General features: G+C 35.5%; 1 protein-coding gene across 1 annotated transcript; it reads left to right on the top strand.

Annotated features, from left to right (window-relative positions):
- The first annotated feature begins 12,911 nt into the window (after positions 1-12,911).
- Positions 12,912-13,622, top strand: LOC143619879 (peptidyl-prolyl cis-trans isomerase CYP19-3-like). Its single transcript, XM_077091704.1, has one exon. It carries the CDS (start codon positions 13,003-13,005, stop codon positions 13,525-13,527), a length of 525 nt encoding a protein of 174 aa, XP_076947819.1. The 5' UTR covers positions 12,912-13,002; the 3' UTR covers positions 13,528-13,622.
- Positions 13,623-24,972: the final 11,350 nt, after the last annotated feature.

Here is a 24,972-nt window from a genome sequence, read left to right as displayed (position 1 = left end):
TAATCCCTACTAGCCTTCAAAAACAAACAGCACCTAAGTAGCGATAACCCAACTTTTAGTTTTATTACCAATAACAATCATAGTCTACTGGATTTTAAACTCCATTTATTTTTATATAGCGTTGTATGTGATGTGGCAACAGCTTGGACCTTTTCAATTTATTTGGATCTAATTTTTATTATGAAAATTCAAGGTTTTGTAGAATTTTGGTTGCTACTATGGCTAGCGATCCAAACATAAACAAATAAATAATTACGAGCTGAAAAGGTTTGATAGCCTTTTAGTTTGTTATGTGGCGATAACTTTGACTTTTTCAAAGTCATTGCCACATCACACGATACACCATAAAAAAAATAAACAGGGTTAACAATCTGTTATTTTGAGAATGTAATTGGTAAGTGGTAACTAGGGATGTAAACTGAACCGACAAGATTTTATTCGTGCTTGTCTGTTAAGTTCTTATCGGACAAGTGAGCAATTCATGAACATCTAACCGAACTAAATTTTGTGTCAGTTCATTAAGAAAATGAACTTAAACATGAATGGGTCACGAATACAAAACAAACGAACACAAATGAATGTCGGTGACAACGGTTTGGTCCGGCTACCAAACTTGTGTTGGTGTTTTTTTTAACATATATATTCATATGTTAATTTACATAAAAATTAATCACATAACACTCATGTGTATGTTTGTTTTATAGTAATTGGATTTTAGTATACAAACTTTGAGCTATTAATATGAACTAAAGAAATATATGACTAAACATATTATCTTTCACTTAGCCTTTTTAATGGAGTATAACCAAGTTAGTTGATGACATGGATGATGGTGTAAATAGTAGTGGGGCCCACCACATAAAAATAATCAAATAAAAAAATAGATAGTGGGCGGCATACCACCCGTCGCCACCACCACCCACCATCTCTTACAGCCTCTTTCTCCTCTCTGCCACCACCACCCACCATCTCTTACAGCCTCTTTCTCCTCTCTGCCACCCACAACCACCTCGCCTACAATCACCACCAAAATATCACATATTTCTTCCTCACTTGGCTGGTAAACACATATATAATTTGGAACACGTCAAACAAAGGTGACGCCATGGAAAGAAAAGCTTTTGTATATGACCACTCTATGTAGGTTGTGTTTTAAAATTTATCTTTAAAAAGGTTTTTACCATTGTACATGTATTTAATAGAAACCTTAATTGAAGTTAGTGCTCTTGGGAAAAACAACTCAATCTAGCCACAAGCGGTATACAAAAGGTGCGAAATTAATTTTCGTTTAGATAAACCTTTTTTCGACCGAATGAACATATGAGAATGCAGGCAAATAGGGAGTGAACCTTTGACAAACTTGAAAGTTCAGGTCAGCTCGGCCATGTAGTATTAATTATTAAATGTGCTACACTTACTTGGGAAAGCATGCATTCAACCGGTCATTACATGGAAATATCTAAGAAGGATCCTAGCCTTTTCAACCTAGTGACGTATGCATGTATCGGTAATAGGTGTGGGCTCCTGCAAAGATGTTCTTGGATTTGACCAATTCAGTCATTAACGAAGTTCAGTAATGTAGCTTTGTCAACCTATAGGTGTGCGTTGTGGAAAACATTAAATATGTGTACGTCCTTATTCATTTTCCAACCCCTATATAAATCCAAGCACCAGACCAGCATCAGGGCCAGAACACATACAGCTTCTGATAATGAAGTTCAATATGATTGTTACGTTGTTCTTGGCGGTTATTTTTACGCTTGTCTTGATTTCATCAGAAGCAAGAAACCTGCTTGATCTTGGCTTTCCACAACGCACACCTGGTATGTACTTCAGTAGTTGCGAACCAAAGATGTAATTTCAACAAAAAGTAACGAGTATGCACATTAACCGGTGGTAATGTGTAATCGGGTACCCGACGAGTTTAGGGTCGCCACTCGTCAGGTTGGGTATGTGATAAGATTTACAACTGGGTATAGGACTAGGATAAACTCGTTCCGTTGGTATCCTATTTGGGATCATTTGAGGACATTATATTTTCTAGAACAAGAGTTTTAAATGAATAAACCATATGTCATGCGAGAACATTTATTCTCATAGAAATGGAGTATTTTCACGTGAATTTAACTTCACACGTAAATATATACATACTACTATGTATTTGAAAATTTGAATGCATGTACGTTGATTATATTATTTTCGTTTGCGTTTACTCCATGAGTTATGAACAAAATAAATGTGAAAGGTAGGGCCAGGCCCGGCTCAAAGGTGTGGGCAGAGAGGGCGACGGCCAAAGACCCACCGGTTTTTTAGTCCATAAAATGTTGACGCATTTATATATATAATGTAAACCATATAATTCAATATATTTAATTTAGCTTAACCGGTAAACATGCCCCATCAAAACAAAGTTGCCCAAAGTTCAAATCTTGCAAAACTCATTTATACTTTCTAATTTTTTTTATCTTATTTTTCATTTTCATTAATAGCTATTATGTAATAAGCCCAATTCTTATTAATCTCATGTCAATAGTCATATTTTTTTCTTATTCATATTTAAAGAAAAAGAGACCATTTAATTTAAAACCAAAAATGATAGGATAACTACACGTTTTGTTTAAAAATTAAAAAAATATTTTGCTAATATACTTTCGTTTTGTTTATTGTTTCACAATTATCGTCGTATAATTTACTTTATATAATATATATGAGAGTTATTGGGTTTGTATTTTAGAGGCCCATTCTTCACTTGTCTTGGGTCCTTAATTTTTCAGGGATTCTAGGAAACGACCCTGGTGAGGGCAGTTGTTACCGGTGCTGGAAACCACCTGCAGGAGGATAAACGCCATCGCCTGCAGACCATATGGGTTGGCCGATATACGTGAGGACACAAGTTTGAGCGGGTTGATCGAGTAATAATCTATTGAAACTATATATGTGAGCTAATACCAATAACTATGATGTGCCATCATTCATGTACGTTGTACGCTGTTTAATGATAATATTTTAGTTGTTTTGAGGGGAAGTTCAAATATTATGTGGAAACTCATAACATTCACTGCATTCTTGCGTTTTTATTTAAGAGTTTGGAAAAGAAAAAATAATAAAATTTTTCTGTTTTCATTCTTGAGTATCTTTTTTTTTTTAAGAAAAAGGAAAGAGAATGGAAAGAAAGTTTGGTTTTTTTTCCTTCAAAACTTTCTAGCCAAATATAGCCTGATTGTAAAGGAAAGTTTATAGCTCAATACAATATTACTAATTTACCTATCTCAATTCTCTTTTCCATTTGACTATGAGAACATAATTGTAAAGTTACAATTTTTTGTCCTATCTTTTTCTTCCGATCTAACTCAAGAATGTAATTAACACTTTCTTTTCTTTTCTTTTCTTTTATTTTATTTAAACTCGAGAATGCCTTTTAACTATATAATTAATTTATTTTCTTTTCTTCCTCTGTCCAATCTTATCATTTATTTTCCTTGTATTTTAAACCCGAGAATGCAGTGTAAGTCTCGTCTGTCTTTGGGATCTTGATCCTTCTTCTAACCATGTATAGTTTCTAGCTAGAAATTTGACCCACGCGCGTTGCGGTGTATCAATACGCAATAGCATTAACATAAATGCATTATTGTATGTACATTATTTTTTTGCTAGAAGTAAAATATAAAGTTGTTCACATCTATGTCGCACGTTGAATTATACATTGGTAGTACGGTTTTCTTTCATGCAAATTGTTATATTTTTGGTCCTTAGAGATGTGAACATGTAACTACGCAGAATACCAACTCAGCTTTCTGTATTCGGTTCTGTAAAAAAACCCAAAAAATATTCACCACTATTGATGTGATGTGTAAAAATGATAAGGGGTTTATTACCTTGATTATGTGATCACCAACAATAATGTAAATCAGTTACCTGCAGGGATTTTCTGCAGAAGTGTGAATCTAAACTCGAATTTGGTAACCAATATTTGGTCAATTTTTTATTTGAAATCACAATATTCTTTAGATAGGTTCAAGGCAAAGCTTGATCTTAGTCATTTTCTGCAGAAGCGTGAATCTAAACTCGAAAAGTCAACAAATGATTAATCAGGCAAGTGGAATTTAGAATTTTTCACCTCAAATTGTTCTAATTTCCTATTTGGTCAGCTTTTGCATGCATAAGTTTTCAACATTGTTATGATGAAGATTTCTACCAAGCGCCAAGCGCTTATAGACTAGCTTGTGGTAGTAAGGTGGTCTAATGAGGTTAAATTCAAGTCCATATATAGTGGACCGAATTTAGACTTATGGCAATTTGCCACCGAAATGGGCATGATAGAGATCGAAAATAGTCAATCTCCTGATATACTCGTAGAGTGGGTTAGGCTCAAAAAACAAGAAAGAAGAAGAGAAACCAAATATGGGACAATTTTCTAATTATTTTTCTTATTCTTTTTCTCAAACGAGATTAAAATATATAAGAAAACAAAAACATAAAAATAGGAAAAGATAAACAAGGAAGCCTAATTATAATAAAATAAGGAAACTAAATAAAATATAAACTTAAATAATATTTACGATCATATCAGGGCATCTTCTATTCTCATGTTGTATAAAATGCATATGAACTAGTTATTTACCCCAAATACCAAACTGAATGCGGATGCCTCCGGTTAGTACCAAATATAAAGAACTTAGTACTCGTGAAATATAAGGAAATACGTTGGTAGTTGCATAGAGTTGTGAAGGTAGCACAAGCATAGGAGCAATAGTTCTTGGTTTTACGACAGTACTGTCCCGACATTCATATTACTATAACGGCCCTGGGTTGTTGGCTGTTGCAAAAGTTGGTTGTCTTTTCCATTTACATGGTGGCTGCTAACAGCCGCCTGTTGACCGCTGTTGGTGGCAAATATACTGAGAATTTGTTTGCACATTGATAGAATACAATCCCTTGCCTTCTCATTCATTATCATCAACTATTTATAACCACATAATACAATCATCTAAAATGGGATAAAGATACAACGATATCTCCTAAATATATGGATAGATTTATATTATTTATATCCACTATATACGTCTCCTATTATACCCCCGCAGTCGAAGCGGGAGGAGAACGTAAGCTGAGACTGGAGCGGAAGTCATTAAACAGAACCCGTGGTAGCCCTTTCGTGAAGATATTGGCAATCTGATAATGAGATGGGACATGAAGCACTCGAACTTTGCCTCGCTGAACAAGTTCCCGAACAAAATGAATGTCGAGTTCAATGTGTTTGGTTCGTTGGTGCTGAACCGGGTTCCCGGATAGGTAGATTGCACTTACATTGTCGCAATACACAATAGTTTCCCGATTAAGATGGTGTTGTAGTTCTAATAGGAGATTTCGTAGCCAACATACTTCGGCCACGGCATTAGCCACTCCGCGGTACTCGGCTTCAGCACTGGAACGAGATATTGTTACTTGACGTTTGGAAGACCAAGAAAGGAGATTGGGCCCGTAGTAAACACAGTAACCGCTTGTAGAGCGGCGAGTGTCTGGACACCCCACCCAATCGGCATTGGTATAGGCCAATAGGGAGGGGTCCGAAGAGCCGCTAAGCGTGAGTCCAAGGGAAGAGGTGCCTTTGATGTACCTGATGATGCGTTTTAGTGCGTGCCAGTGACCCGTTTTTGGTGCATGCATGTGTAGACATATCAAGTTGAAATGGCAAACGAGTACTTTTTCCAAACACACAAGATTGACAAACATGTTTATTCAATTTCTCAAAATCAATAGAACAATAAGTTTTTAAAGTACGTAATAACTTAGATCCCGGGTGACCAAGGCGTTGATGCCATAGTTGGGAAGAAATAGCTGCAAAGGTAGACGGTGTGTGAGGCTTGGATCCATTTGACGGTAGAAGAGGATACAAATCACCGCTGTTGTTGCATCGAAAGATAGGGGTCCGGGTCTTGTAGTCCTTCACAAGAAAACCAAAAGGGTCAAATTCAATGGAAATCCAATTGTCGGTGACTAACGGACGAACAGAAATAAGATTTTTGATTAACTTTGGGGCGTAAAGAACATGATTTAAATGTAAGGGAGGGAATGGTGAGGGTAGGTTCTGATTGCCATATCCGATTACCGGGATGGTTTGACCATCACCAACGATTATATTTTGATTGTTATTAAAAAACGATTTAAAATTACCTGGATTGTTGGTCATATGAGAGGTGGCCCCGGTGTCCATGAGCCAACTATCTGGTGGATTAAGGGACATCGTGTATAGAGCATGGTCGATGTCGGTCGGGGCATAAGCAGTGTTATACGCCTGAGCAGGACGAGGACCGAGTATGCCATTTCCAGTTCCTATTGTATTGGGCCTTGTGGGGTAAGGGCAGGGAGGGGTGGCCCATTGTGGCATTGGTGGGTTTTGAGCCCACTATTGATGTTGTTGTTGTGATGGGCCAGCCCACTGTTGGGTTTGTGAATTCCAACCATTATTGTTCCAATTGTTACCGGGTGGGGAGGCATAACCAGGGGTGTAACCAGGAGCAAATTGTTGTGAAGCAGATGGGATTCCTCGAACTCGACCCCAATTACTTCGTCCTCGGCCACGTCCACGAGAGCGACCGCATGCACGTCCGCGGTCAGCATATGGTTCCTGGTTCGAAGAAGAGTGGGACGGTGGTTTGGTGGTGTTGGTATGAAGGGCGTGACCGGCAACTTGTGCAGCATGTAATGCCCGATTAGCTTTGCGTCCTTCTTCAAAAATCAGCTTGGAACGAGCCGCATAAAAGTCAGGAACAGGATCGGTGGAGAGGAGGGTGGCCGAGGTTTCATACGCATCGTTGAGTCCGGTAATCAACTGGATAACCAGCTTGTCGTTGTCGACTGGAGCGCCGACATTAGCCAGTTGATCAGCAATGACTTTTAGTTCTCGACAATATGCGGACATATCTTTGAAATTTTCAAGTCGTGTATTAGAGAATTTTTGTTGGAGAAGAACTGTACGAGTGGCTTTGTTGTCTTGGAATATATTTTGCAGTGCAATCCAAGCATCATGGGCTGTTGTATTTTGTTTCAATATTGTGTGGAGAAGATCATTGGAGATAGTACCGTAAATCCATTGCAAAACAATGGCATCTAATCGTTCCCACGTATCCCCAGAATTATCAGGTTCTTTGCTTGCGGTGGCTGGATTTTGGCGTGGAGAGAGAGAGGTGGTCGGATACAAGGAAGGCACGACAGTGAATTTTGAAAAGTTCACTCCAAGATGAGTATTGGCTTGTTTCCATCTCTAGAGTGATGGGGATGTAGGTTTTGATATTCGAAACCGTGACGGCAGGATGAAGTTTGGAATCCATCGGTTATCGGTATGGAGTGGAAGAAGAAAATCGGTGAGATGGCTAGGATAGAGCCAGAGATGATGAGTAAGATAGAGAAGGCGGCTAGGGTTTTCTTTAATGGTTTAAGGATCGCTGGTATGATACCATGATAGAATACAATCCCTTGCCTTCTCATTCATTATCATCAACTATTTATAACTACATAATACAATCATCTAAAATGGGATAAAGATACAACGATATCTCCTAAATATATGGACAGATTTATATTATTTATAGACAGAATTACAAATTTTGTCCTTTAAAAATAGGCAAAAACCGGTTCGTGTCCTTTTCTAAGTTTCCTTGCAGGCGGTGTACTTTAAACTTTTTTTTCCTTCAAGTTTTGTCCTTTACGCTAACTGGGTTAGAAAAAGTCAGTTAAATGCCCTCACGTGAGACGCATGTGAGGGCATTTTTGTCTTTTCATCTACCTGCAACTTCTTCTACCTGCAACTTCTTCTTCCTCTACCTGCAACTTTATTATCACTATGGCCTCCATCTCTCTCTCTCTCTCTGTTGATATCCCGTCTACCATCACCGGCATACCATCAATCTTAAACCACGACCGAACCATCTTGGTTGTCAATCCAAGCCAGCAGAGGCTTCAGATACACATCATTACTAAGTCAAAGTCAATGATTTCAAATTATTCAAGAAGCTACACTTGAATGATAATGAAATTTATTCAAAGTCGCAACATAGCAGCGCAAATTGAAGTTCAATATGTAAAAGGTTACAACAAAACAACACAAAAAGTGCAGGTTAGTATCTTACGGCGGCGGAGAGAGGCGTCAAGACGCCACCGGACCACCGCTACCGAGGGTTTCCAAACATAACCCGGCAACTGTAGGTCAACAATGATGAAGAGATCGGTGGAACCCGGTAACAATCGGTAACAATCGGTGGAAAACTGGTTCGCCTGTTACCGTCTCCACCTAACCCGATTTTCCGGCGAGCCTACTTAACCTAACAAATCTGAGATCCGGGTTAATATATTAGGGTTTCGTGGTCGATTTAAAAAGTTTGGGCTTCGTGGTGGCAGTTGCAGGTGTTGGCTGTTGTGTAGTGGTGGTTGCGGTATGGTGGTGTGGTTGTTTCTGGTGGCCGGAATTTGTGACGGTGGCTGGCGGTGGCCGATTTAAGAAAGTATGGTCTTGTGGTGGCAGTTACAAGTGTTGGTTGGTGTGTGGCGGTAGCTGTGGGTTTTGTGTTCATGGTGGCCGGAGTTTTGGAAAAGGATGGGTCGGTGGCTTAGGTAGTGGTGGTGTTGGTGTAGTGAGAGGGAGGGAGAGAGTAGAGAGTAGAGAGAGAGAAAGAAGACGGGAAGAGAGAGAGAGAGTATATATTTAATATCTATTATTTATTTTTGTTATAATATATTAATTTATTTTTTAATTATAAATAACTACCAGTAGACGAAAAGACAAAAATGCCCTCACATGCGTCTCACGTGAGGGCATTTAACTGACTTTTTCTAACCCAGTTAGCGTTAAGGACAAAACTTGAAGGAAAAAAAAGTTTAAAGTACACCGCCTGCAAGGAAACTTAGAAAAGGACACGAACCGTAATTTGGCTTTTTTTAAAGGACAAAATTTGTAATTCTATCTTATTTATATCCACTATATACGTCTCCTATTACACATAAACCCATAACAACACTCTTTAAACCGTGTGTACGGGGTGGCCTTCTTGGGCTCAAAGCGCTCATAGCGCCGGGCACACCACCCCTTGGGGCGCTATGGGTTTTTTTTTTTGGCAAATTTGGCTTTGGTCGTTTTGTGCAAAGCGCTCCAAAATCACGTTAAGAAAAAAAAGAAGAAGAAAGAAAAATGTTCTAGCTAATAGAGTTGGGTGACGGGGCGCTATTTTTGGGCAAATTTGGCTTTGGTCGTTTTGTGTGTTTGAACTATTTTAGAAAGCAACTCTGTTTTGTTAAATAATATTTCATTATTAAAGTGTTGAAGCAAATCTTTATTCTCATGCAAGAGTAAGGTTACTTAGACCTACATTCTTATTTTCATTTCTTCAAAATTTAATAAAAAAGAAACGATAATAACATGACAAATACCAATTTGTTAAGAACAAAATGGCTACTAACTACTAAGTATGACCAAACACCAGCGTTGATCTACAAATTAGTATTAACAGCATCATCTTGAACCCCTATGTAAATTTAGGAGAAAATAGACAAAAAAACATAGAACCCCAAGCCTTCAATTAGGGAAAAAGATAACCTTTTGAAATTATCCCAAAACTAAGGACCACACCAATTAAGGTGGTAAATACAAAGAAGCAGGCAATAGGAGAACTCAGTGACGGTCTAATCATTTTGGTGATTTAAAGTGAATAAAAATTTAAGGCCTTTCTCAAACAAAAAAAATGGTTTGTAATATTCATTTTTTTATTCATTCTGCTTCACATTTTACCAAATAAATAAGTTACAACAAAAGCGAAAACAATTTCATTTCTCTCTTGATTTGCTTCTTAAAAAAACCAACCAAAATGAAAGTTTATTGAAACACAACATGAAGTAACTTGATTGGACGATATTTAAAAACATCTTGTGCACAATATCACACATATTAGACATTTTCAACTTGAGCATTTACAATTATAATGTTCATATATCATCTTAGTTTTGAGAGAAACGAACATTATAACTAGATTAATAGTGCACTTTAATCTTCCAGACTCCAAGCATTGTTTTTTGTTGCAATTGATACATTATTGTGTATGCTTAAGTTATTGAAATAATCTTTATTAAAAACAGAGTGCAATAGAAAAAATTAATAAATCAATCCTTTAGTTTGATAAAAGCAATTGGAATCGGAATACAAGAAAATACTGCGTTTCTCTTTACTTTTGGATTAAGCTGCTATTTCCAACCCTAAAGGTTAGATAAAAAAAATAATTGTAATAAGGGGGGATGAATGAGATTCTATACCAGGTCCACTAAATTACAAGTTTACAAGCATGACATTTTACTACTGCACTAGAGTAAGATTGTCTCATTATCAATTCAAACTTATTTTTTACATAGATTACTTATATATAGATTTTTTTTCTATAAGTTGAGGTCATAAAAACTTGGAGGCCTAAAACCTTAGCTTTGGGCTCTTCTACATACTGGCGGGCCCTGACAGAACTTCAATAACCAGTCAACCAGACGACATAAAATCTCTAACAACAACTCAACTACATGGATAAAATGCAGCAGCGAACCCGGCAGTGAAGGTGGGTGGTGGTATTGTGGGCCCCTATATCTATTTTTTTCAATATGGTTATTTTGGATTGGTGGGCCCTATTATCATCCACGATCACAAACTAATTAGCTTAGACTCTTTTAGAAAAAAAAACGTGGTTAAAGAAAATATATTATAAGTTGAGATTGTGCTCACAAAATTTTTAGTTGGGATTAAAGAAAATCAACAGCTTAAAGTTCGAATGATTAAAATCCAATTTCTCTTAATAATTGTTCTTACATTTATATTATATAAGAATTATAAAAGTGATTAAAATATTAAAACCTTTAATCAACAAACATAAACGAATAAACATTAACTAACATAAATGAATACATTATCGAATGTTCACGAACATAATTGAATGAACATAACCTTTGTTCATGTTCATTCATTTAGTTAATTGAATGAAATTTCTTGTTCATGTTCGTTCATTTATTAAACAAACGAATATAAACGAACTTCTCACCGAACAATTTGATAAACGTTCGGTTCGTTTACAACTCTAGTGGTAACAAAATAAAATTTGAGTTTTCCACTACTTAGATTGTTAGTATGAGATAATATTGACCAACGGTTAACAATTTAGATTATTAAAATCCAATCTTTCAACAAAGATCAAACATAATATTTTTTTCACAACCAGAAACTTATACGGGTTAAATATTAAAAACCCGAATGCACCCATGATCGGATACTTTACTAAACCATTCACATTGCACCCATGATCGGATACTTTACTAAACCATTCACATTAAAGTCTCTATGTCTATACTTTCTATATAATATAGAGAAAATAATAAAAAAAACAACTAAAAACAGGACTTGAAATCTCTGTAATAAATAAAAGTTTATAAAGAACTAAATTACACCTCATTTCATAAAGACTCAAAGTTAAAAGGTAGAATAGGGTGATACATAAACTAAAGGGGTGATACTGTGAACATACAGAAAGTTAAAACCCTAATAAAAACCCTGGTTCAGGCACGCCACTCTCAGGCATTTTTCAATCCAATCGCCATAAAAGGTATCATATTATCTTTCTTCCAATTGCTCTTTATCTTTCGATTGAATCTGTCAATTCTGTAATTTGTGCTTTCGTGTGTGGATGTGCGTTTAAACTGATTATAACGCCTTAGAGTATACTAATGGTACTCTGTTGATTGTTATGATTTTCAGATCGATTATCCCCAAATTAATTACAATAGTTATACTAACGATTACACTGATTATAACTAGAGTAGCTAAATTACATTTATATTTACTCTAGCTATGCTAAAAATTAAGCTACTTAGAGCATACGGAGTGGGCTGTAAACGAGACGAGCCGGCGTTAGTTCAAGCTCGACCTCGAAATTAACGAGGCAGCTCGGCTCAGCTTGAGCATGAGCTCGAATTTAAACGAGCTTAAGATCGAGCCGAGCTTTGGCTTGGTTACAAAAATGAGCCAGCTCGGCTCAGGTCGTTTAAAATCAAGTTTTTTTAGCTAGATTTATTCGAGCGAGCTACGAGTCAAGCTATGGGCCGTGAGTTTTTGAACAGCTTGAGATGGGAACACCATCACCCCCCTGGTTTCTCCCATATGATTTTCCACGGAATCCGGGGATAACTCCCCCTTTCTTTTGGATGATTTTTGTGTGTGGTGGGCCCTTTTGGAAGAAATGGGAAGAAGTGGAATGAAACCATGATGTCATAATTGTCAATAGCGAATATCGGTCAATAGCAATGGCCTACCAATATGCTACGTTGCGATAACGATGAAATAGCGCCCGCTATTTTGTGTTTAGCGGTAAGGTAGTGGAAATTTTTTAAGAAACTAATTACGGTTTTCATTAAGAAAAATAAGCTTTTACGATGGAATTGGTGAAGGGGCAGCTCTTTGTTCAAGAAACAAGCCTAAAAAATAGGTTTTTACATTTTTTGATATTAAAAAATAAAATTAAAATTAAAAAAAACCCTGAATGCCGCTATTTTCACGCTAAATGGTCATTATTTAGGGTATAGCAGCCTATAGTCGCTTCGCTCCATAGCTCTATTACTGCTTTTGACGACTATGCGTGATGTTTGGGGAAAAAGGGGAAAAGACCGGGAGAACAAGTAAAAAGCTGATGTGACGTTGGTGTGGCATGAGAGATAAGATGAGGAAAATGGGACAATGTGGAGGACTCCCTATGCTCTTATAAGTTATAGCTAGATGCCTAGATATGATATTTACACTTTTGGCACCGCGTGGATTTTTCTATTTGCTGTATACCATTTACACGATAAACACATTTTTACTTGTAGTATTCGGATCTGTATTTTTGTGATTTACTGATTGTTAGATGTTAGGATATTCAGTCTGTTTAGATTAATTTCATGATTAACTGACAACATTACATCAAATTTGCAGATTAGCTTACAAAAATGGCGAACCCAAAAGTTTTCTTTGACATACTTGTCGGGACAAGGAAAGCAGGCCGAGTTGTCATGGAACTATTCGCTGATGTCACCCCAAAAACCGCAGAAAATTTCCGTGCTCTTTGCACAGGTGAAAAAGGGATCGGGACTTCCGGGAAGCCGCTACACTACAAAGGGTCAGCATTCCACCGAATCATCCCAAATTTCATGTGCCAAGGTGGGGACTTCACGAGGGGTAATGGGACCGGGGGCCAGTCAATCTATGGTGCAAAGTTTGCTGATGAGAACTTTAAACTGAAGCACGCGGGGCCCGGGACTCTCTCAATGGCTAACGCGGGCCCGAACACTAACGGGTCGCAGTTTTTTATATGCACCGCTAATACTTCGTGGCTCGATGGGAAGCATGTGGTGTTTGGTAAGGTTGTTGATGGGTATAGTGTTGTGAAAGAGATGGAGGCCGTTGGATCTGATAGCGGTTCGTGCTCTTCAAAGGTTGTTATTGAAGATTGCGGTGAGCTTAAGGAGAATTGATTAATGACTATGAGCGGTTGTTTATGAGCTTGAATAATTATGTTTTGTAGCTTGGATTATTGTTTGTGTTTTGTTAAGATCAGTGACTGATGTAACATGGTGTTTTCAGTTTGAGGCCAAAGCTGTTCTTGAACATAATCATTTGGTTTTGGCTGGATACACAATTACACACCCCTTATGAACTGATTATAACGCATACAAGTAACTGTTTGGTTTTTAGTTTAAAGGGCCGGTCGTATGGTGTTCGTCGAATCGAATAACGAATTTTCAATTTAAATCAAATTGAATAATCCGAACAATTGTTTTTTTTTTCAGTATTCGTATTCAATTAAAAGTTGAATTATTCGATTTGTATTGGTATTGTATAACCAATTCGAATAAGTTCGATTTGAATTCGAATAAATTCGATCTGATTCAAGTTTAACAACCATAATTGCAAAACAAATATATAAATTTAAAGCAACTACAATACTACATGATAATAAGTTCAAAACTAAAGTACAAATAGTCTAAAATTCAAAATATTCAAAACGAGTAGTCAATAACACCTATAATAGGGTGGGGATTTTTGACGTGTGGTCAAAGGGGGCGATATGTAGTCCCCCCTGGGGGGGGGGGGGGGGGTTGTAGCCTAAAAATGTTCCCCCCCCTTCACCAATACTTGATCGCCACGTTAGCATGTTCATTACACAAATTGAAAAACTAATTTTATATATATATATATATATGGTAAGGTTAAAATGAAAACTCACTTGAGTTGTGAAAACCCACGAAAACCCTATGTAACATCGTTTTTTTTTGTTACATGTAATATTTGTTGTAACATTTAATACAAAACATCGAAACATAAAAAAAAATGTTTTGCTATTTTTTAACATTTTTTTACTAATTTTTATATATGTTTTCAGGAGAGAGAAAAAGTTATATTTATATTTACATTTTTTATTCACTTTAATTGTGGACCACAAGATTTAAACATTAATTAAAAACATGTGATTGAGAATGAGTTTCTAGAGTTTTCACAACTCAAGTGGGTTTTCATTTTATACTTAGCGTGTGTGTGTGTGTGTGTATATATATATAAAATTTATATTCGAATCGAATAATAGAAAAATAAATTCGTATTCGATTTATGTACTCGAATACGAATCGAATTAATTTTTTTAACCATATTCGAATCAAATTTCGAATGTTTTTGAATGCGTATCGAAATCTGAACACCCCCGGTACTAACTAGACATGCACAAATCGGTTATTCAAAACCGGTTAGTGGTCAACGGTCAACTAACTAGTTAATCGGGTCGGGTACTATCGGTTTTCAAGCACAAAAACCCTAACCAGTATAACCGGTTTCGGGTATAACCGAACCGGCTAAAGGGTAAATAAACGGGGAAAAAACATTTCAAAAAAAAAAGAATTAACCCTAATACCGCTTTTGGTTAACCATTTCCGGGACCAATATGAAAAACTGGTTATAAACCGGCGGCAATTTTCGTGTACCAACTTATTATAGATTTACAGGTTACTAAGCAGTTAAAGATTCGGCACCTGTTACAGTGTGCGCCTCTAGGCATTTATCTATAATAAATAAATACTTAAGATTAAATTTTAAGTTATTTAATAAATAGGAAAGAGAAATTAGGGAATTTAAATTTATGTTAGTATTTTTTTTAATTAAATGTTTTTTAAACTCAAATATTTTTTAATATACATGATATATAACATACATGCTTTTTTTGTTTTTTTAGGTTCATCTAGTTTTTTTTAATTATTTAATTATTACTGATTTTACTTTTTTTTTTCTCAAATTAAATGTCATTTTATTTTTTGAAATAAAGCATGTCCCAACTTAGTTATTAAATGCACAAAATGTTTTATTTTAGTAAAATTATATAGATAGAGACGAGGACTTCACGCGAATGCTTTTATACTTCACATATAAATAAAATAAATAATTTATTAAATGTGAATTAAAGATCAACATTAGTGTACATGATAAGATTTGTGTTGTATAACAAAAAAGAAAAAGGTAAACCAAAAAAATAAGAAAGTAAAATTAAATGATAGAAACGTATATATATTAATTATTTTACAAGAATTCAAATAGTTTTTTTTTAATTTTAATAAAAAACAAGGTTAATGGTGTATTTTAGGCATTTGGCTGTAATAAATAATTACTTAAGATTAAATTTTAAGTTATTTAATAAATAGGAAAGAAAAATTAGGGAATTTAAATTTATGTTATTATTTATTTTTAATTAAATAAGTGTTTTAACCATTTTTAAACTCAAATATTTTCTTTTTTTTTGAAAGGCAAATTTCATTAAACACCCAAAAAACGAACTAACTCCAAGACGGAGATAGTTCCAAGCCAAAACAAGGAAAACGGCTAAATTACATAAAAAAATTGAAAGAATGCCAACCCTTCCAATCTACGTCACTTTTACCCCTACTTCTATACCAAAGGAAACCCAACGACTTTACGTCCGAAATAATCTCAGTAATCTTTGTATTATTCTTCGTAAACACCTTCTCGTTTCTCGCCTTCCAAATGCGCCAACATGTTAGCACCAAGATGCCATGAAGAAGCTCCTTTTTCCGGTTCGAACTCCCCGACTGATCAACAATAGTCTGTATATCATTAATTGAGAATAAGAAGATCGGAGGAATGTGACACCACCGAGCGATTCCATTCCAAACTCCGTCAGCAATTCGACACACCGTGAACACATGTTCAGCCGTCTCTTCAGCTTCTCCACATAGGACACACTTGCAGTCTCCTACCAAGATATTCCGTCTTCTAAGGGCAACCTTTGTAGGAATCCGATCTAAAAAAGTTCGCCACATAAAAATGTTGCACTTAGCCGGTAGCCAACTACTCCATCGAAACGTATGCCCAACAGCATCTGTATTGAAACTTTTAATCCACGACTTAGTTTCCTGTACCGTTAGTTGCTGCAGTCGACCCTTATTCCATTCCCACGAATCCCGGCTCGAGTCGAGTGTAGTCCCTGAAACCATCTGAGAACACTCAACAACCTCAGCTATTTCCTGGACAGTGGCCGGATACTTCTTCCATTCCCAAGTTATAGCACCAACAAAGTCATTATTGCCGACTCTATCCGCGACCATACACCATTTATTCTTTTCGAGACGGAAGAGTGCAGGGAATAAAGTCTTCAAAGGAAGGGGATTTATCCAAGGATCAATCCAGAATTTAATACTGAATCCGTTCCCGACCTTACCTTGCATCAAACTACTAAAGCTAGAGCCATTCACTATAAGCCGAGAACCACTGTTAACAATCTTTGACCAAGTACCCGAAACATTCCTATTACACGGAACAGATTGCCACCGTCGTTTAGACCCATGAACAGCATCAACTACTTTCCTCCATATAGCATCGCCCTCCATTCGGTATCTCCATATCCTTTTGAGTAATAACGCATTGTTGCAATCATCCAACTTACTCAAGCCTAACCCACCATCCTTTTTTGAGCGAGTAACTACATCCCATCCAACCCAGTGGACTTTATTAGCTTCCAAGTTTCCTCCCCACAGAAACTTTTTAATCATCACCTCAAGCTTTTGGATAACCGCAACCGGGGCTTTAAACAATGAAAAATAATATGACGGGAGACTCTCCAAAACGGCTTTTATCAAAACAACCCTTCCACCAATTGAGAGGACTCTAGATTTCCACTTCGAAAGCCTGTTCTTGAACACTTGCACCACCGGCTCCCAATTATTAATTCTGTTCATATTAGCACCAACTTGAATCCCAATATACTTGAACGGGGTTACTCCCGGACGACATCCCAACTCTCCCGCCTTCACCCTAACCTCCTCCCCATTTTTCCCAACACCAAAAAGGGTCGACTTGTTAATATTAATTTTTAGGCCCGAACACAAATGGAAAATCCGCAAAATTCTGTTAAGCGTCCGGAAATTCGAATCCGACCATTCACCCATAACCATGGCGTCATCCGCATACAGCAAATGAGAAATACTAGGACCTTCATTAGGAAGATCAACGCCCTTGAATAGACCAACATCACACGCCTTTTTAATAAGACCTGAGAGTGCCTCCATAGCTATAATAAACAAAAAAGGGGAAATAGGATCTCCTTGGCGCATACCTTTCCCACAAGCGAACTCAAAAGTAGGAGACCCGTTAACAAGAATAGAAGACCTAGCCGATGACAGCACCCCATAAATCCACATACAACAAGATTCTGGAAAACTCATTTGCCGCATCACCATCAATAGAAATCCCCAATTCACATTGTCGTAGGCTTTTTCGAAATCAATTTTAAACATAAAGAACTCTTTACCACTTCTTCTAGCCCAAGACAAAACTTCACTGATGACTAATGGCCCATCTAAAATATATCTTCCCGCAATAAAAGCCGATTGAGTTTCATTAATCAGAGAACCCATTACCTTCTTTAATCTGTTGGCTAAGACTTTAGATATAACTTTGCTAACTATCCCAATTAAGTTAATAGGCCGATATTCTCCCAATTCCACCGGGTCGCTCACTTTAGGGATCAGAGTTATGAAAGACGACCCCGCCCTACGACTAATCACCCCATTGTTAAAGAAATGTTGAAAAATAATACAAAAATCTTGTGAAAAGTAAGACCAAAACTTTTTCACAAACCGAAAATTGAATCCATCTGGACCCGGTGCTTTATCACTCCCGCAACCGAACACCGCATCCTTAATTTCCTTTTCAGAAAAAGGAATCACCATCTCCTCTGCATCAGCCGCCTTGACTTGCTTTAACCCGTAACATGCGAGGTACGGTCGCTCACCCATATCTTCAGTAAACTTTTTTCTAAAAAAACCGAATACCTCTTTTTTTATTGCACTCGGTTTCGTCTCCCATCTCCCATTGATCATGAGGCCAGGAATCGAATTACGAGCTTTCCTAATATTAATCGAACCGTGGAAAAAACTGGTGTTTTCGTCTCCATCTTTCGCCCACTTGATCCGAGCCTTCTGTCTGAGATCTTTATTCTTGAAATCCTCAATTTCCTTCAATCGCTTTTTACCCTCCTCAAAAATCCAAGATTCCTCTGCAGACAACTCCCTACTCTCCAATATAACCTCCAGATCGTTCACCTCTTTTTTTAAACAAAATTCCTCCTCCACTTCATTAGTCAAAACATCTTTTATCCACAATTGAATTCCGCTCCTTATCTTCTTTAACTTAGACATAAACACCTCATCTGGCTTTCCCACCATTCCATTGAACCTCAACAAGGACCGGCTAACAACCTCTTCGATACCGTTCCTGTGCAGCCAAGAATTGAAAAAACGAAAAGGTTTCGCACCGAAGTTCCGAGACACAACCTTTAAAACTAACGGGCAGTGATCCGATTTCTCCCTAGCCAATGCCCGATACTCCGCATTGGGCCAATCATTAAAAAAGTTCCACGAAACAAAAATCCGGTCGATTCGGCTTAACTTATCTCCTGCAAGAAAAGTAAGCTTACGATCTCTCAAAACAAATTCACATAAACCCGATTCTTCAATAAATTCATTAAATTCCGAAGAAGCAACCGCATTGAACTTTGAGTTCCTCCTCTCGTCTCGGTGTCTAACACAGTTGAAGTCACCACCCACGATCCAGTACTTATCATCCGCCTCCATAATGCTCTTTAAATCGTTCCATACCAACCGTTTGTCTACCAACTTATGAGGGGCATAAACATTGATGAACGTAACTTCCTTTCCACTTTCTTTAATCACACCTGAAACGGCTAGAAAGTTCCTGTGCTTGACCACCACTGTGTTCACCAGCAGTTTCGGATCCCATAATGAAACCAATCCACCCGACCGTCCCGTCGCATCAACCCATTCATATTGAAATTCTGAATTCCCCCAAAAATTACCCATATCCAGCCCCGCAATAGACACAAATTGAGATTCCTGTAACATCACAAACCCCACCTCATTAGCACTTCGAAGATTACGAACCCAGACACTCTTACCCTCGGATCCCATCCCTCGAATGTTCAACGATAAAACATTCATTGACAAACAGATTGAGAACCTTCTTCCATTATCGCCTTAGCCACAGGACCTTCGAATTTCTCTATATTAGAAGCACCGAGCACCTTTCCCAGCTGAACTGTTTCCATGACTTCGTTCAACTGAGGATCTAGTATTGAGTGGGAGTTCTCTTCGATGCCGTCAATAGACTTGAAACCCATCGGGTTCACAACTTTGTTCAAATCTGGAGTCTGAAAAATATCCTGAGAAGCTTCAGTATTCGAGACCGAAGTTCTGGGCATTGGGCTCCCCTTCACAGCAAAAATATATCGGTCCAAATCGAACATATCATCTCCCTCTCTAAGCCTCTTCTTGGGCCTATCCTGGCCCACTGGTGAAATTGATTTATGTTGCCTGGATTTTTTACGGAACCCCTTCCCTTTCTTTTTCAAACTATCCCTACAATTACTCCCATCAAATAAATGATGATTAAAAGTTTCCTGAATTCTCGGACCGTTTCCTTCTTCAATGGCATCAAGATTGGAAGGTTGATCATGTTCCACAAAATTTGCACCTTCCAAATTAGCCCCTTGTCCGTTCCCACCCATGACCCCGGCGTTGACCTCATCCGAGCCCAAGCTCACTTCGTCTTCTACGTCCTCCGCCGCATAATCTTCATCTTCCACATTAGCTATGCAATCAGGAATCCAATCACCGGACTCCTCTTCCACCAGAATAGGAAAAACATTAGCCTTCCAATTCAAATTGATCCGTTGTTGAATCCTGCTCACCGAGTTACTTAGAACCCCAATCAACACATACGAGACATCATCATCTTCTTCAGATATGTTCGCAGGTTGGACCACAACACCGAATTTGGATCCAATGTCATTGAACACCTGTTCAACCGCCAAACACAACGGGACCCCATAGACTTTAATCCATGCAATACGTTCAAAATCAAGTACCTGTCCATCCCACTCTTCCATCCTCTCAAAAACCGAATCCCACACTTCTTTTCTTTCTAAAAACAACTCTTTCTTTTCTTTATCTTCAAACACGAGGATAACCAAAAAACCACCCACATACTTAATGCAAATCTTACTCTTAGCAGCCCGTGACAGCCAGTTCCTTAGATTTGTCAATGAATTAAAATCTTTTACCCTGCCAACCAATCCAAGGTCGCTCCAGTTCGACCGTACAGCAATTTCAGACTCCACCGTCACCTCCATCGTCCCCTGCTCTGGATCTTTATCAATGAGAGTGTCCCGGAAAGACCTAAGGCCAACAACACTCGGACCCGGCTTATCCGTAACCACCTCTGTAACTTTTTCCATAGAAACATCTTTCTGTGCCGCGTTCTCGATAACCGGCTGCCAAACCTTGGTATCCTTCCTAGGCATCTTCTCGCCATCCACAAACCTTGCTAATACTATAAATAACTTATAGCTGCCGATCCAAACGTCTTTGAGATCCTTCTCGAGTCCCACCGGATCCCTCATGTTACGAAAGGATACAAAACCAAACCTCTTCCCGAGTTTATCATATTTCCTAGCAATATACGATCCGTGAATGTCCCCAAAAACCTTCAGCACCGCAACCAGCTCTGCCGATGAACATCTCTCCGGCAGATTTGAAACAAAAACCTTTGTGATCACCACGTCCTGTTGTCTTGATCTCCTGCTGTTTTTCGTCGGAACATCATACCAAGTATCAACCCTAAAGCGTTCCCTGCCCGCCATTCTTTTTAGAGGTCTTAACTCAAATATTTTCTAATTACATGATATAGCATACATGATTTTCTAATATACATGATATAGCATACATGCTTTTTGTTTTGTTTTTTAGGTTTATCTACTTTTTTAATTATTTTATTATTATTATTGATTTTATGTTTGTTGTTCTCAACTTAAATGCCATTTTATTTTTTGAAATAAGTCATGTTCCAACTTAGTTATTAAATGCACAAAATGCTTTATTTTAGTAAAGTTATATAAATAGTCAAATAGAGATGGGGACTTCATGTGAATGCTCTTATACTTCACATATATATAAAATAACTGATTTATTAAATGTGAATTAAAGATCAACGTTAGTGTACATGATAAGATTTGCGTTGTATGACAAAAAGGAAAAGGTCAAACTAAAAAATAAGAAAATAAAATTAGATGATAGAAACACATATATAGTAATTAAATTACAAGAATTCAAATATTTTTTTTAATTTTAACTAAAAACAAGGTTAATGGAGTACTTTAGACATTTGACTATGATAAATAATTACTTAAGATTAAATTGTAAGTTATTTAATGAATAGGAAAGAAAATTAGGGAATATAATTTTATGTTAGTATTTTTCTAATTAAATAGTTGTTTTAGCCGTTTTTAAACTCAAATATTTTTTTAATGTGCATGATATAACATACATGCTTTTTTTTGTTTTGTTTTTTAGGTTCATCTAGTTTTTTTTTTTAATTTTGTTATTATTATTGATTTTACTTTTTTTTCTCAACTTAAATGCAATTTTATTTTTTGAAATAAAGAATGTCCCAACTTATTTATTAAATGCACAAAATGCTTTATTTTAGTAAAATTATATAGATAAAGATAGAGACGAGGACTTCATGTGAATGCTCTTATCCTTCACATATATATAAAATAACTGATTTATTAAATGTGAATTAAAGATCAACGTTAGTGTACATGATAAGATTTGTGTTGCATGACAAAAAAGGAAAAGGTAAAACCAAAAAAAAAAAATAAAATTAAATTATAGAAACGTACATATAGTAATTAAATTACAAGAATTCAAATAGTTAATTTTTTATACATGTTTTTTCTTTTTTTTTAGACTCATCTAGCTCTTTTTAATTATTTTAATATGATTGTTTCTACTTTCTTTGTTCCCAAGTTAAATGTCATTTTTTTTTAAATAAAGCATATATCAATTTAGTTATTAACTTCAAGAAACACTTTATTTTTAGAAAAATTATAAAGGCAGAGATAGAGGTTTTAATGGGAATGCTCTTATACTTCACACACATATATATAATAATTGATTTATTAAATATGATTTAAAGATCAACGCTGTATGTGATATATATAATAATTGATTTATTAAATGTGATTTAAGGATCAACGTTGTATATGATAAGATTTGTGTTGTAACAAAAAAGGAATAGGTAAAACTAAAAAAGAAAATTAAATTAAATAATAGAAACGAAGATATAGTAATTAAATTACAAGAATTCAAGTAATTAATTTTTGTTGCTTTTTAACTAAAGACAAGGTTCATGGTGCATCTTAGGCATTTGGCTATAATAAATAAATAATTAAGATTATACTGTAAATTATTTAATAAATAGGAAAGAAAAATTAGGGACTTTAAATTTGTGTTAGCTTGTTGTAGTTGTTTTTAAACTCAAATATTTTTAATCTACTTATTATAACTGGTGTTATACATGTGTTTTTTTTTCAAGATTCATCTAATTTTTTTTAATTATTTTATTTTTACTGTTTTTACTCTTGTTGTTCCCAACTTAAATGTCATTTTATTTTTTGAATTAAAACATGTCCCAACTCAGTTATTAACTGCACAAAACGTTTTATTTTAGTAAAATTATAAAGATAGAGATGGAGCCTTCAGCTTGAATGTTCTTATAATACATATATACAAAATGATTAGTTTATTAAATGTGAATTAAAGATCAAAGTCGGTGTATGTGATAAGACTTGTGTTGTATAACAAAAATGGAAAAGGTAAAACTAGTAAAATAAAAAAATTAAAAATAATAGAAACGTAGATATAGTAATTAAGTTACAAGAATTCAAATTATTAAATTTGTTACTTTTCATTAAATACAAGGTTTATGATGTATTTTAGGTATATTTTGGCTATAATAAATAAGTAAGATTAAATTGTAAGTTATTTAATAAATAGAAAAGATAAATCAGGAAAATTAAATTTGTGTTAGAATTTTTTTAATTAAATATTTGTTTTAGTCAAAAACTCAAATAACTCTAATCTACTTACTATAACTAGGTTAGAGCCCGTGTTCCACACATGTGAAAAATATAATAAAAATAAAAGTTATTATATGTAATACGTAATTTCAATTGTTTCATATAATAATTTTTATTATGACTTTTTTGATTAAGTTTTTGATACATCATGTACTATAATTTTAAGTTGAAAATCAAATCTTGATGCTTGATTTATTTCAAATAAAACATTCATACCAACATTGTTATATTAAATATCGTGTGTATAAAAATGATATTTATAACAAAATGTTGTCACTGATTTAAAAACTAAATTTACAAAGACTAAGGTTTTATTGTAAAAGAAAACAAATAAAAATATATTGTATTTTAAAATAAAGAGAGAAACGATGAGCAATCTTAAATGGTTGTGTTAAAGAGATATGAGAAAACAATGTCATATTGTGAATTGTGAAAATATTAACAATTAAATATAATTTTGGTTTTATACTTGAAGAGAAATCACATTTATATATATTAAGTCAAGAAATCAAACACAATTACTATTTTAGTGGAGTTGGTAAGCACATTTGGTTTGAAACATGAGGTCTTGTGTTCGAAACCCGTATCACACAATAATATATTTTTCAAAATTTTATAAAGCCTTACGGGTCATAGGTTATAATAGAATAACGAATCATGGGTCATAATATTGGGAAATAGTGACATGACATCTATTTGGCATTCTATGTGGAGTGCCTAGTTAAATACCACGTTGACAACTTGTGTTGCTTTAATAGTATAGTTAGATTAGATATACGTGTTTTTTTTTTGTTTTTTTTTATACTCATCTAGTTTTTTTTGTTTTTTTATATTTGTTGTTCTCAACTTAAATGCCATTTTATTTTTGAAATAAAGCATGTCCTAACTCAGTTATTAATGGCATGAAATGCTTTTTTTTAGTAAAATTATAAAAATAGAGGTGAAGGCTTCAATGTAATTGCTCTTATACTTCACATTTATATAAAATAATTAATTTATTAAATGTGAATTAACGATCATTGTTAGTGTACATGATAAGATTTGTGTTGTATAACAAAAATGGGAAAAATGTAAGCCTAAGAGAATAAGAAAACTAAAATAAATAATAGAAAATTAGATATAGCAATTAATTTACAGGAATTCAAATAGTTATACTTTACATAAAACATAAGACGTACAGGTCTAGTAAACAAAAGTAACTAATTTTGAAAAAAAAAAAAATAATTAGCAAGAAACAAACATGCATGTGACATTCGTCAAATTTCGATTCGTATTTGTATTTGTAAACCCGACCCGATGGGTCGTTTCGATGTATTAAATGTTTTAATAAAGTGATTCTCGACATTTAATGTTCATTATTCGTTGTTCATTGTTATAAATTCCCGAGCCTTAACGTACGAGTAAACGCATAAATAATCCAAAA

Source organism: Bidens hawaiensis, unplaced genomic scaffold, assembly GCF_021521415.1.
Source record: "Bidens hawaiensis isolate Kalapana, Puna unplaced genomic scaffold, B.hawaiensis_p1.1 tig00002525_1, whole genome shotgun sequence".
NCBI classification, from domain to species: Eukaryota; Viridiplantae; Streptophyta; class Magnoliopsida; order Asterales; family Asteraceae; genus Bidens; species Bidens hawaiensis.
The sequence above is the reverse complement of the archived record's forward strand: the minus strand, read 5'-3'. Positions and strand labels throughout refer to the sequence as shown.

Bases quoted from the DNA above. Each gene is read 5' to 3' on its own strand.
- LOC143619879 (XM_077091704.1), top strand. From the start codon at position 13,003: ATGGCGAACCCAAAAGTTTTCTTTGACATACTTGTCGGGACAAGGAAA.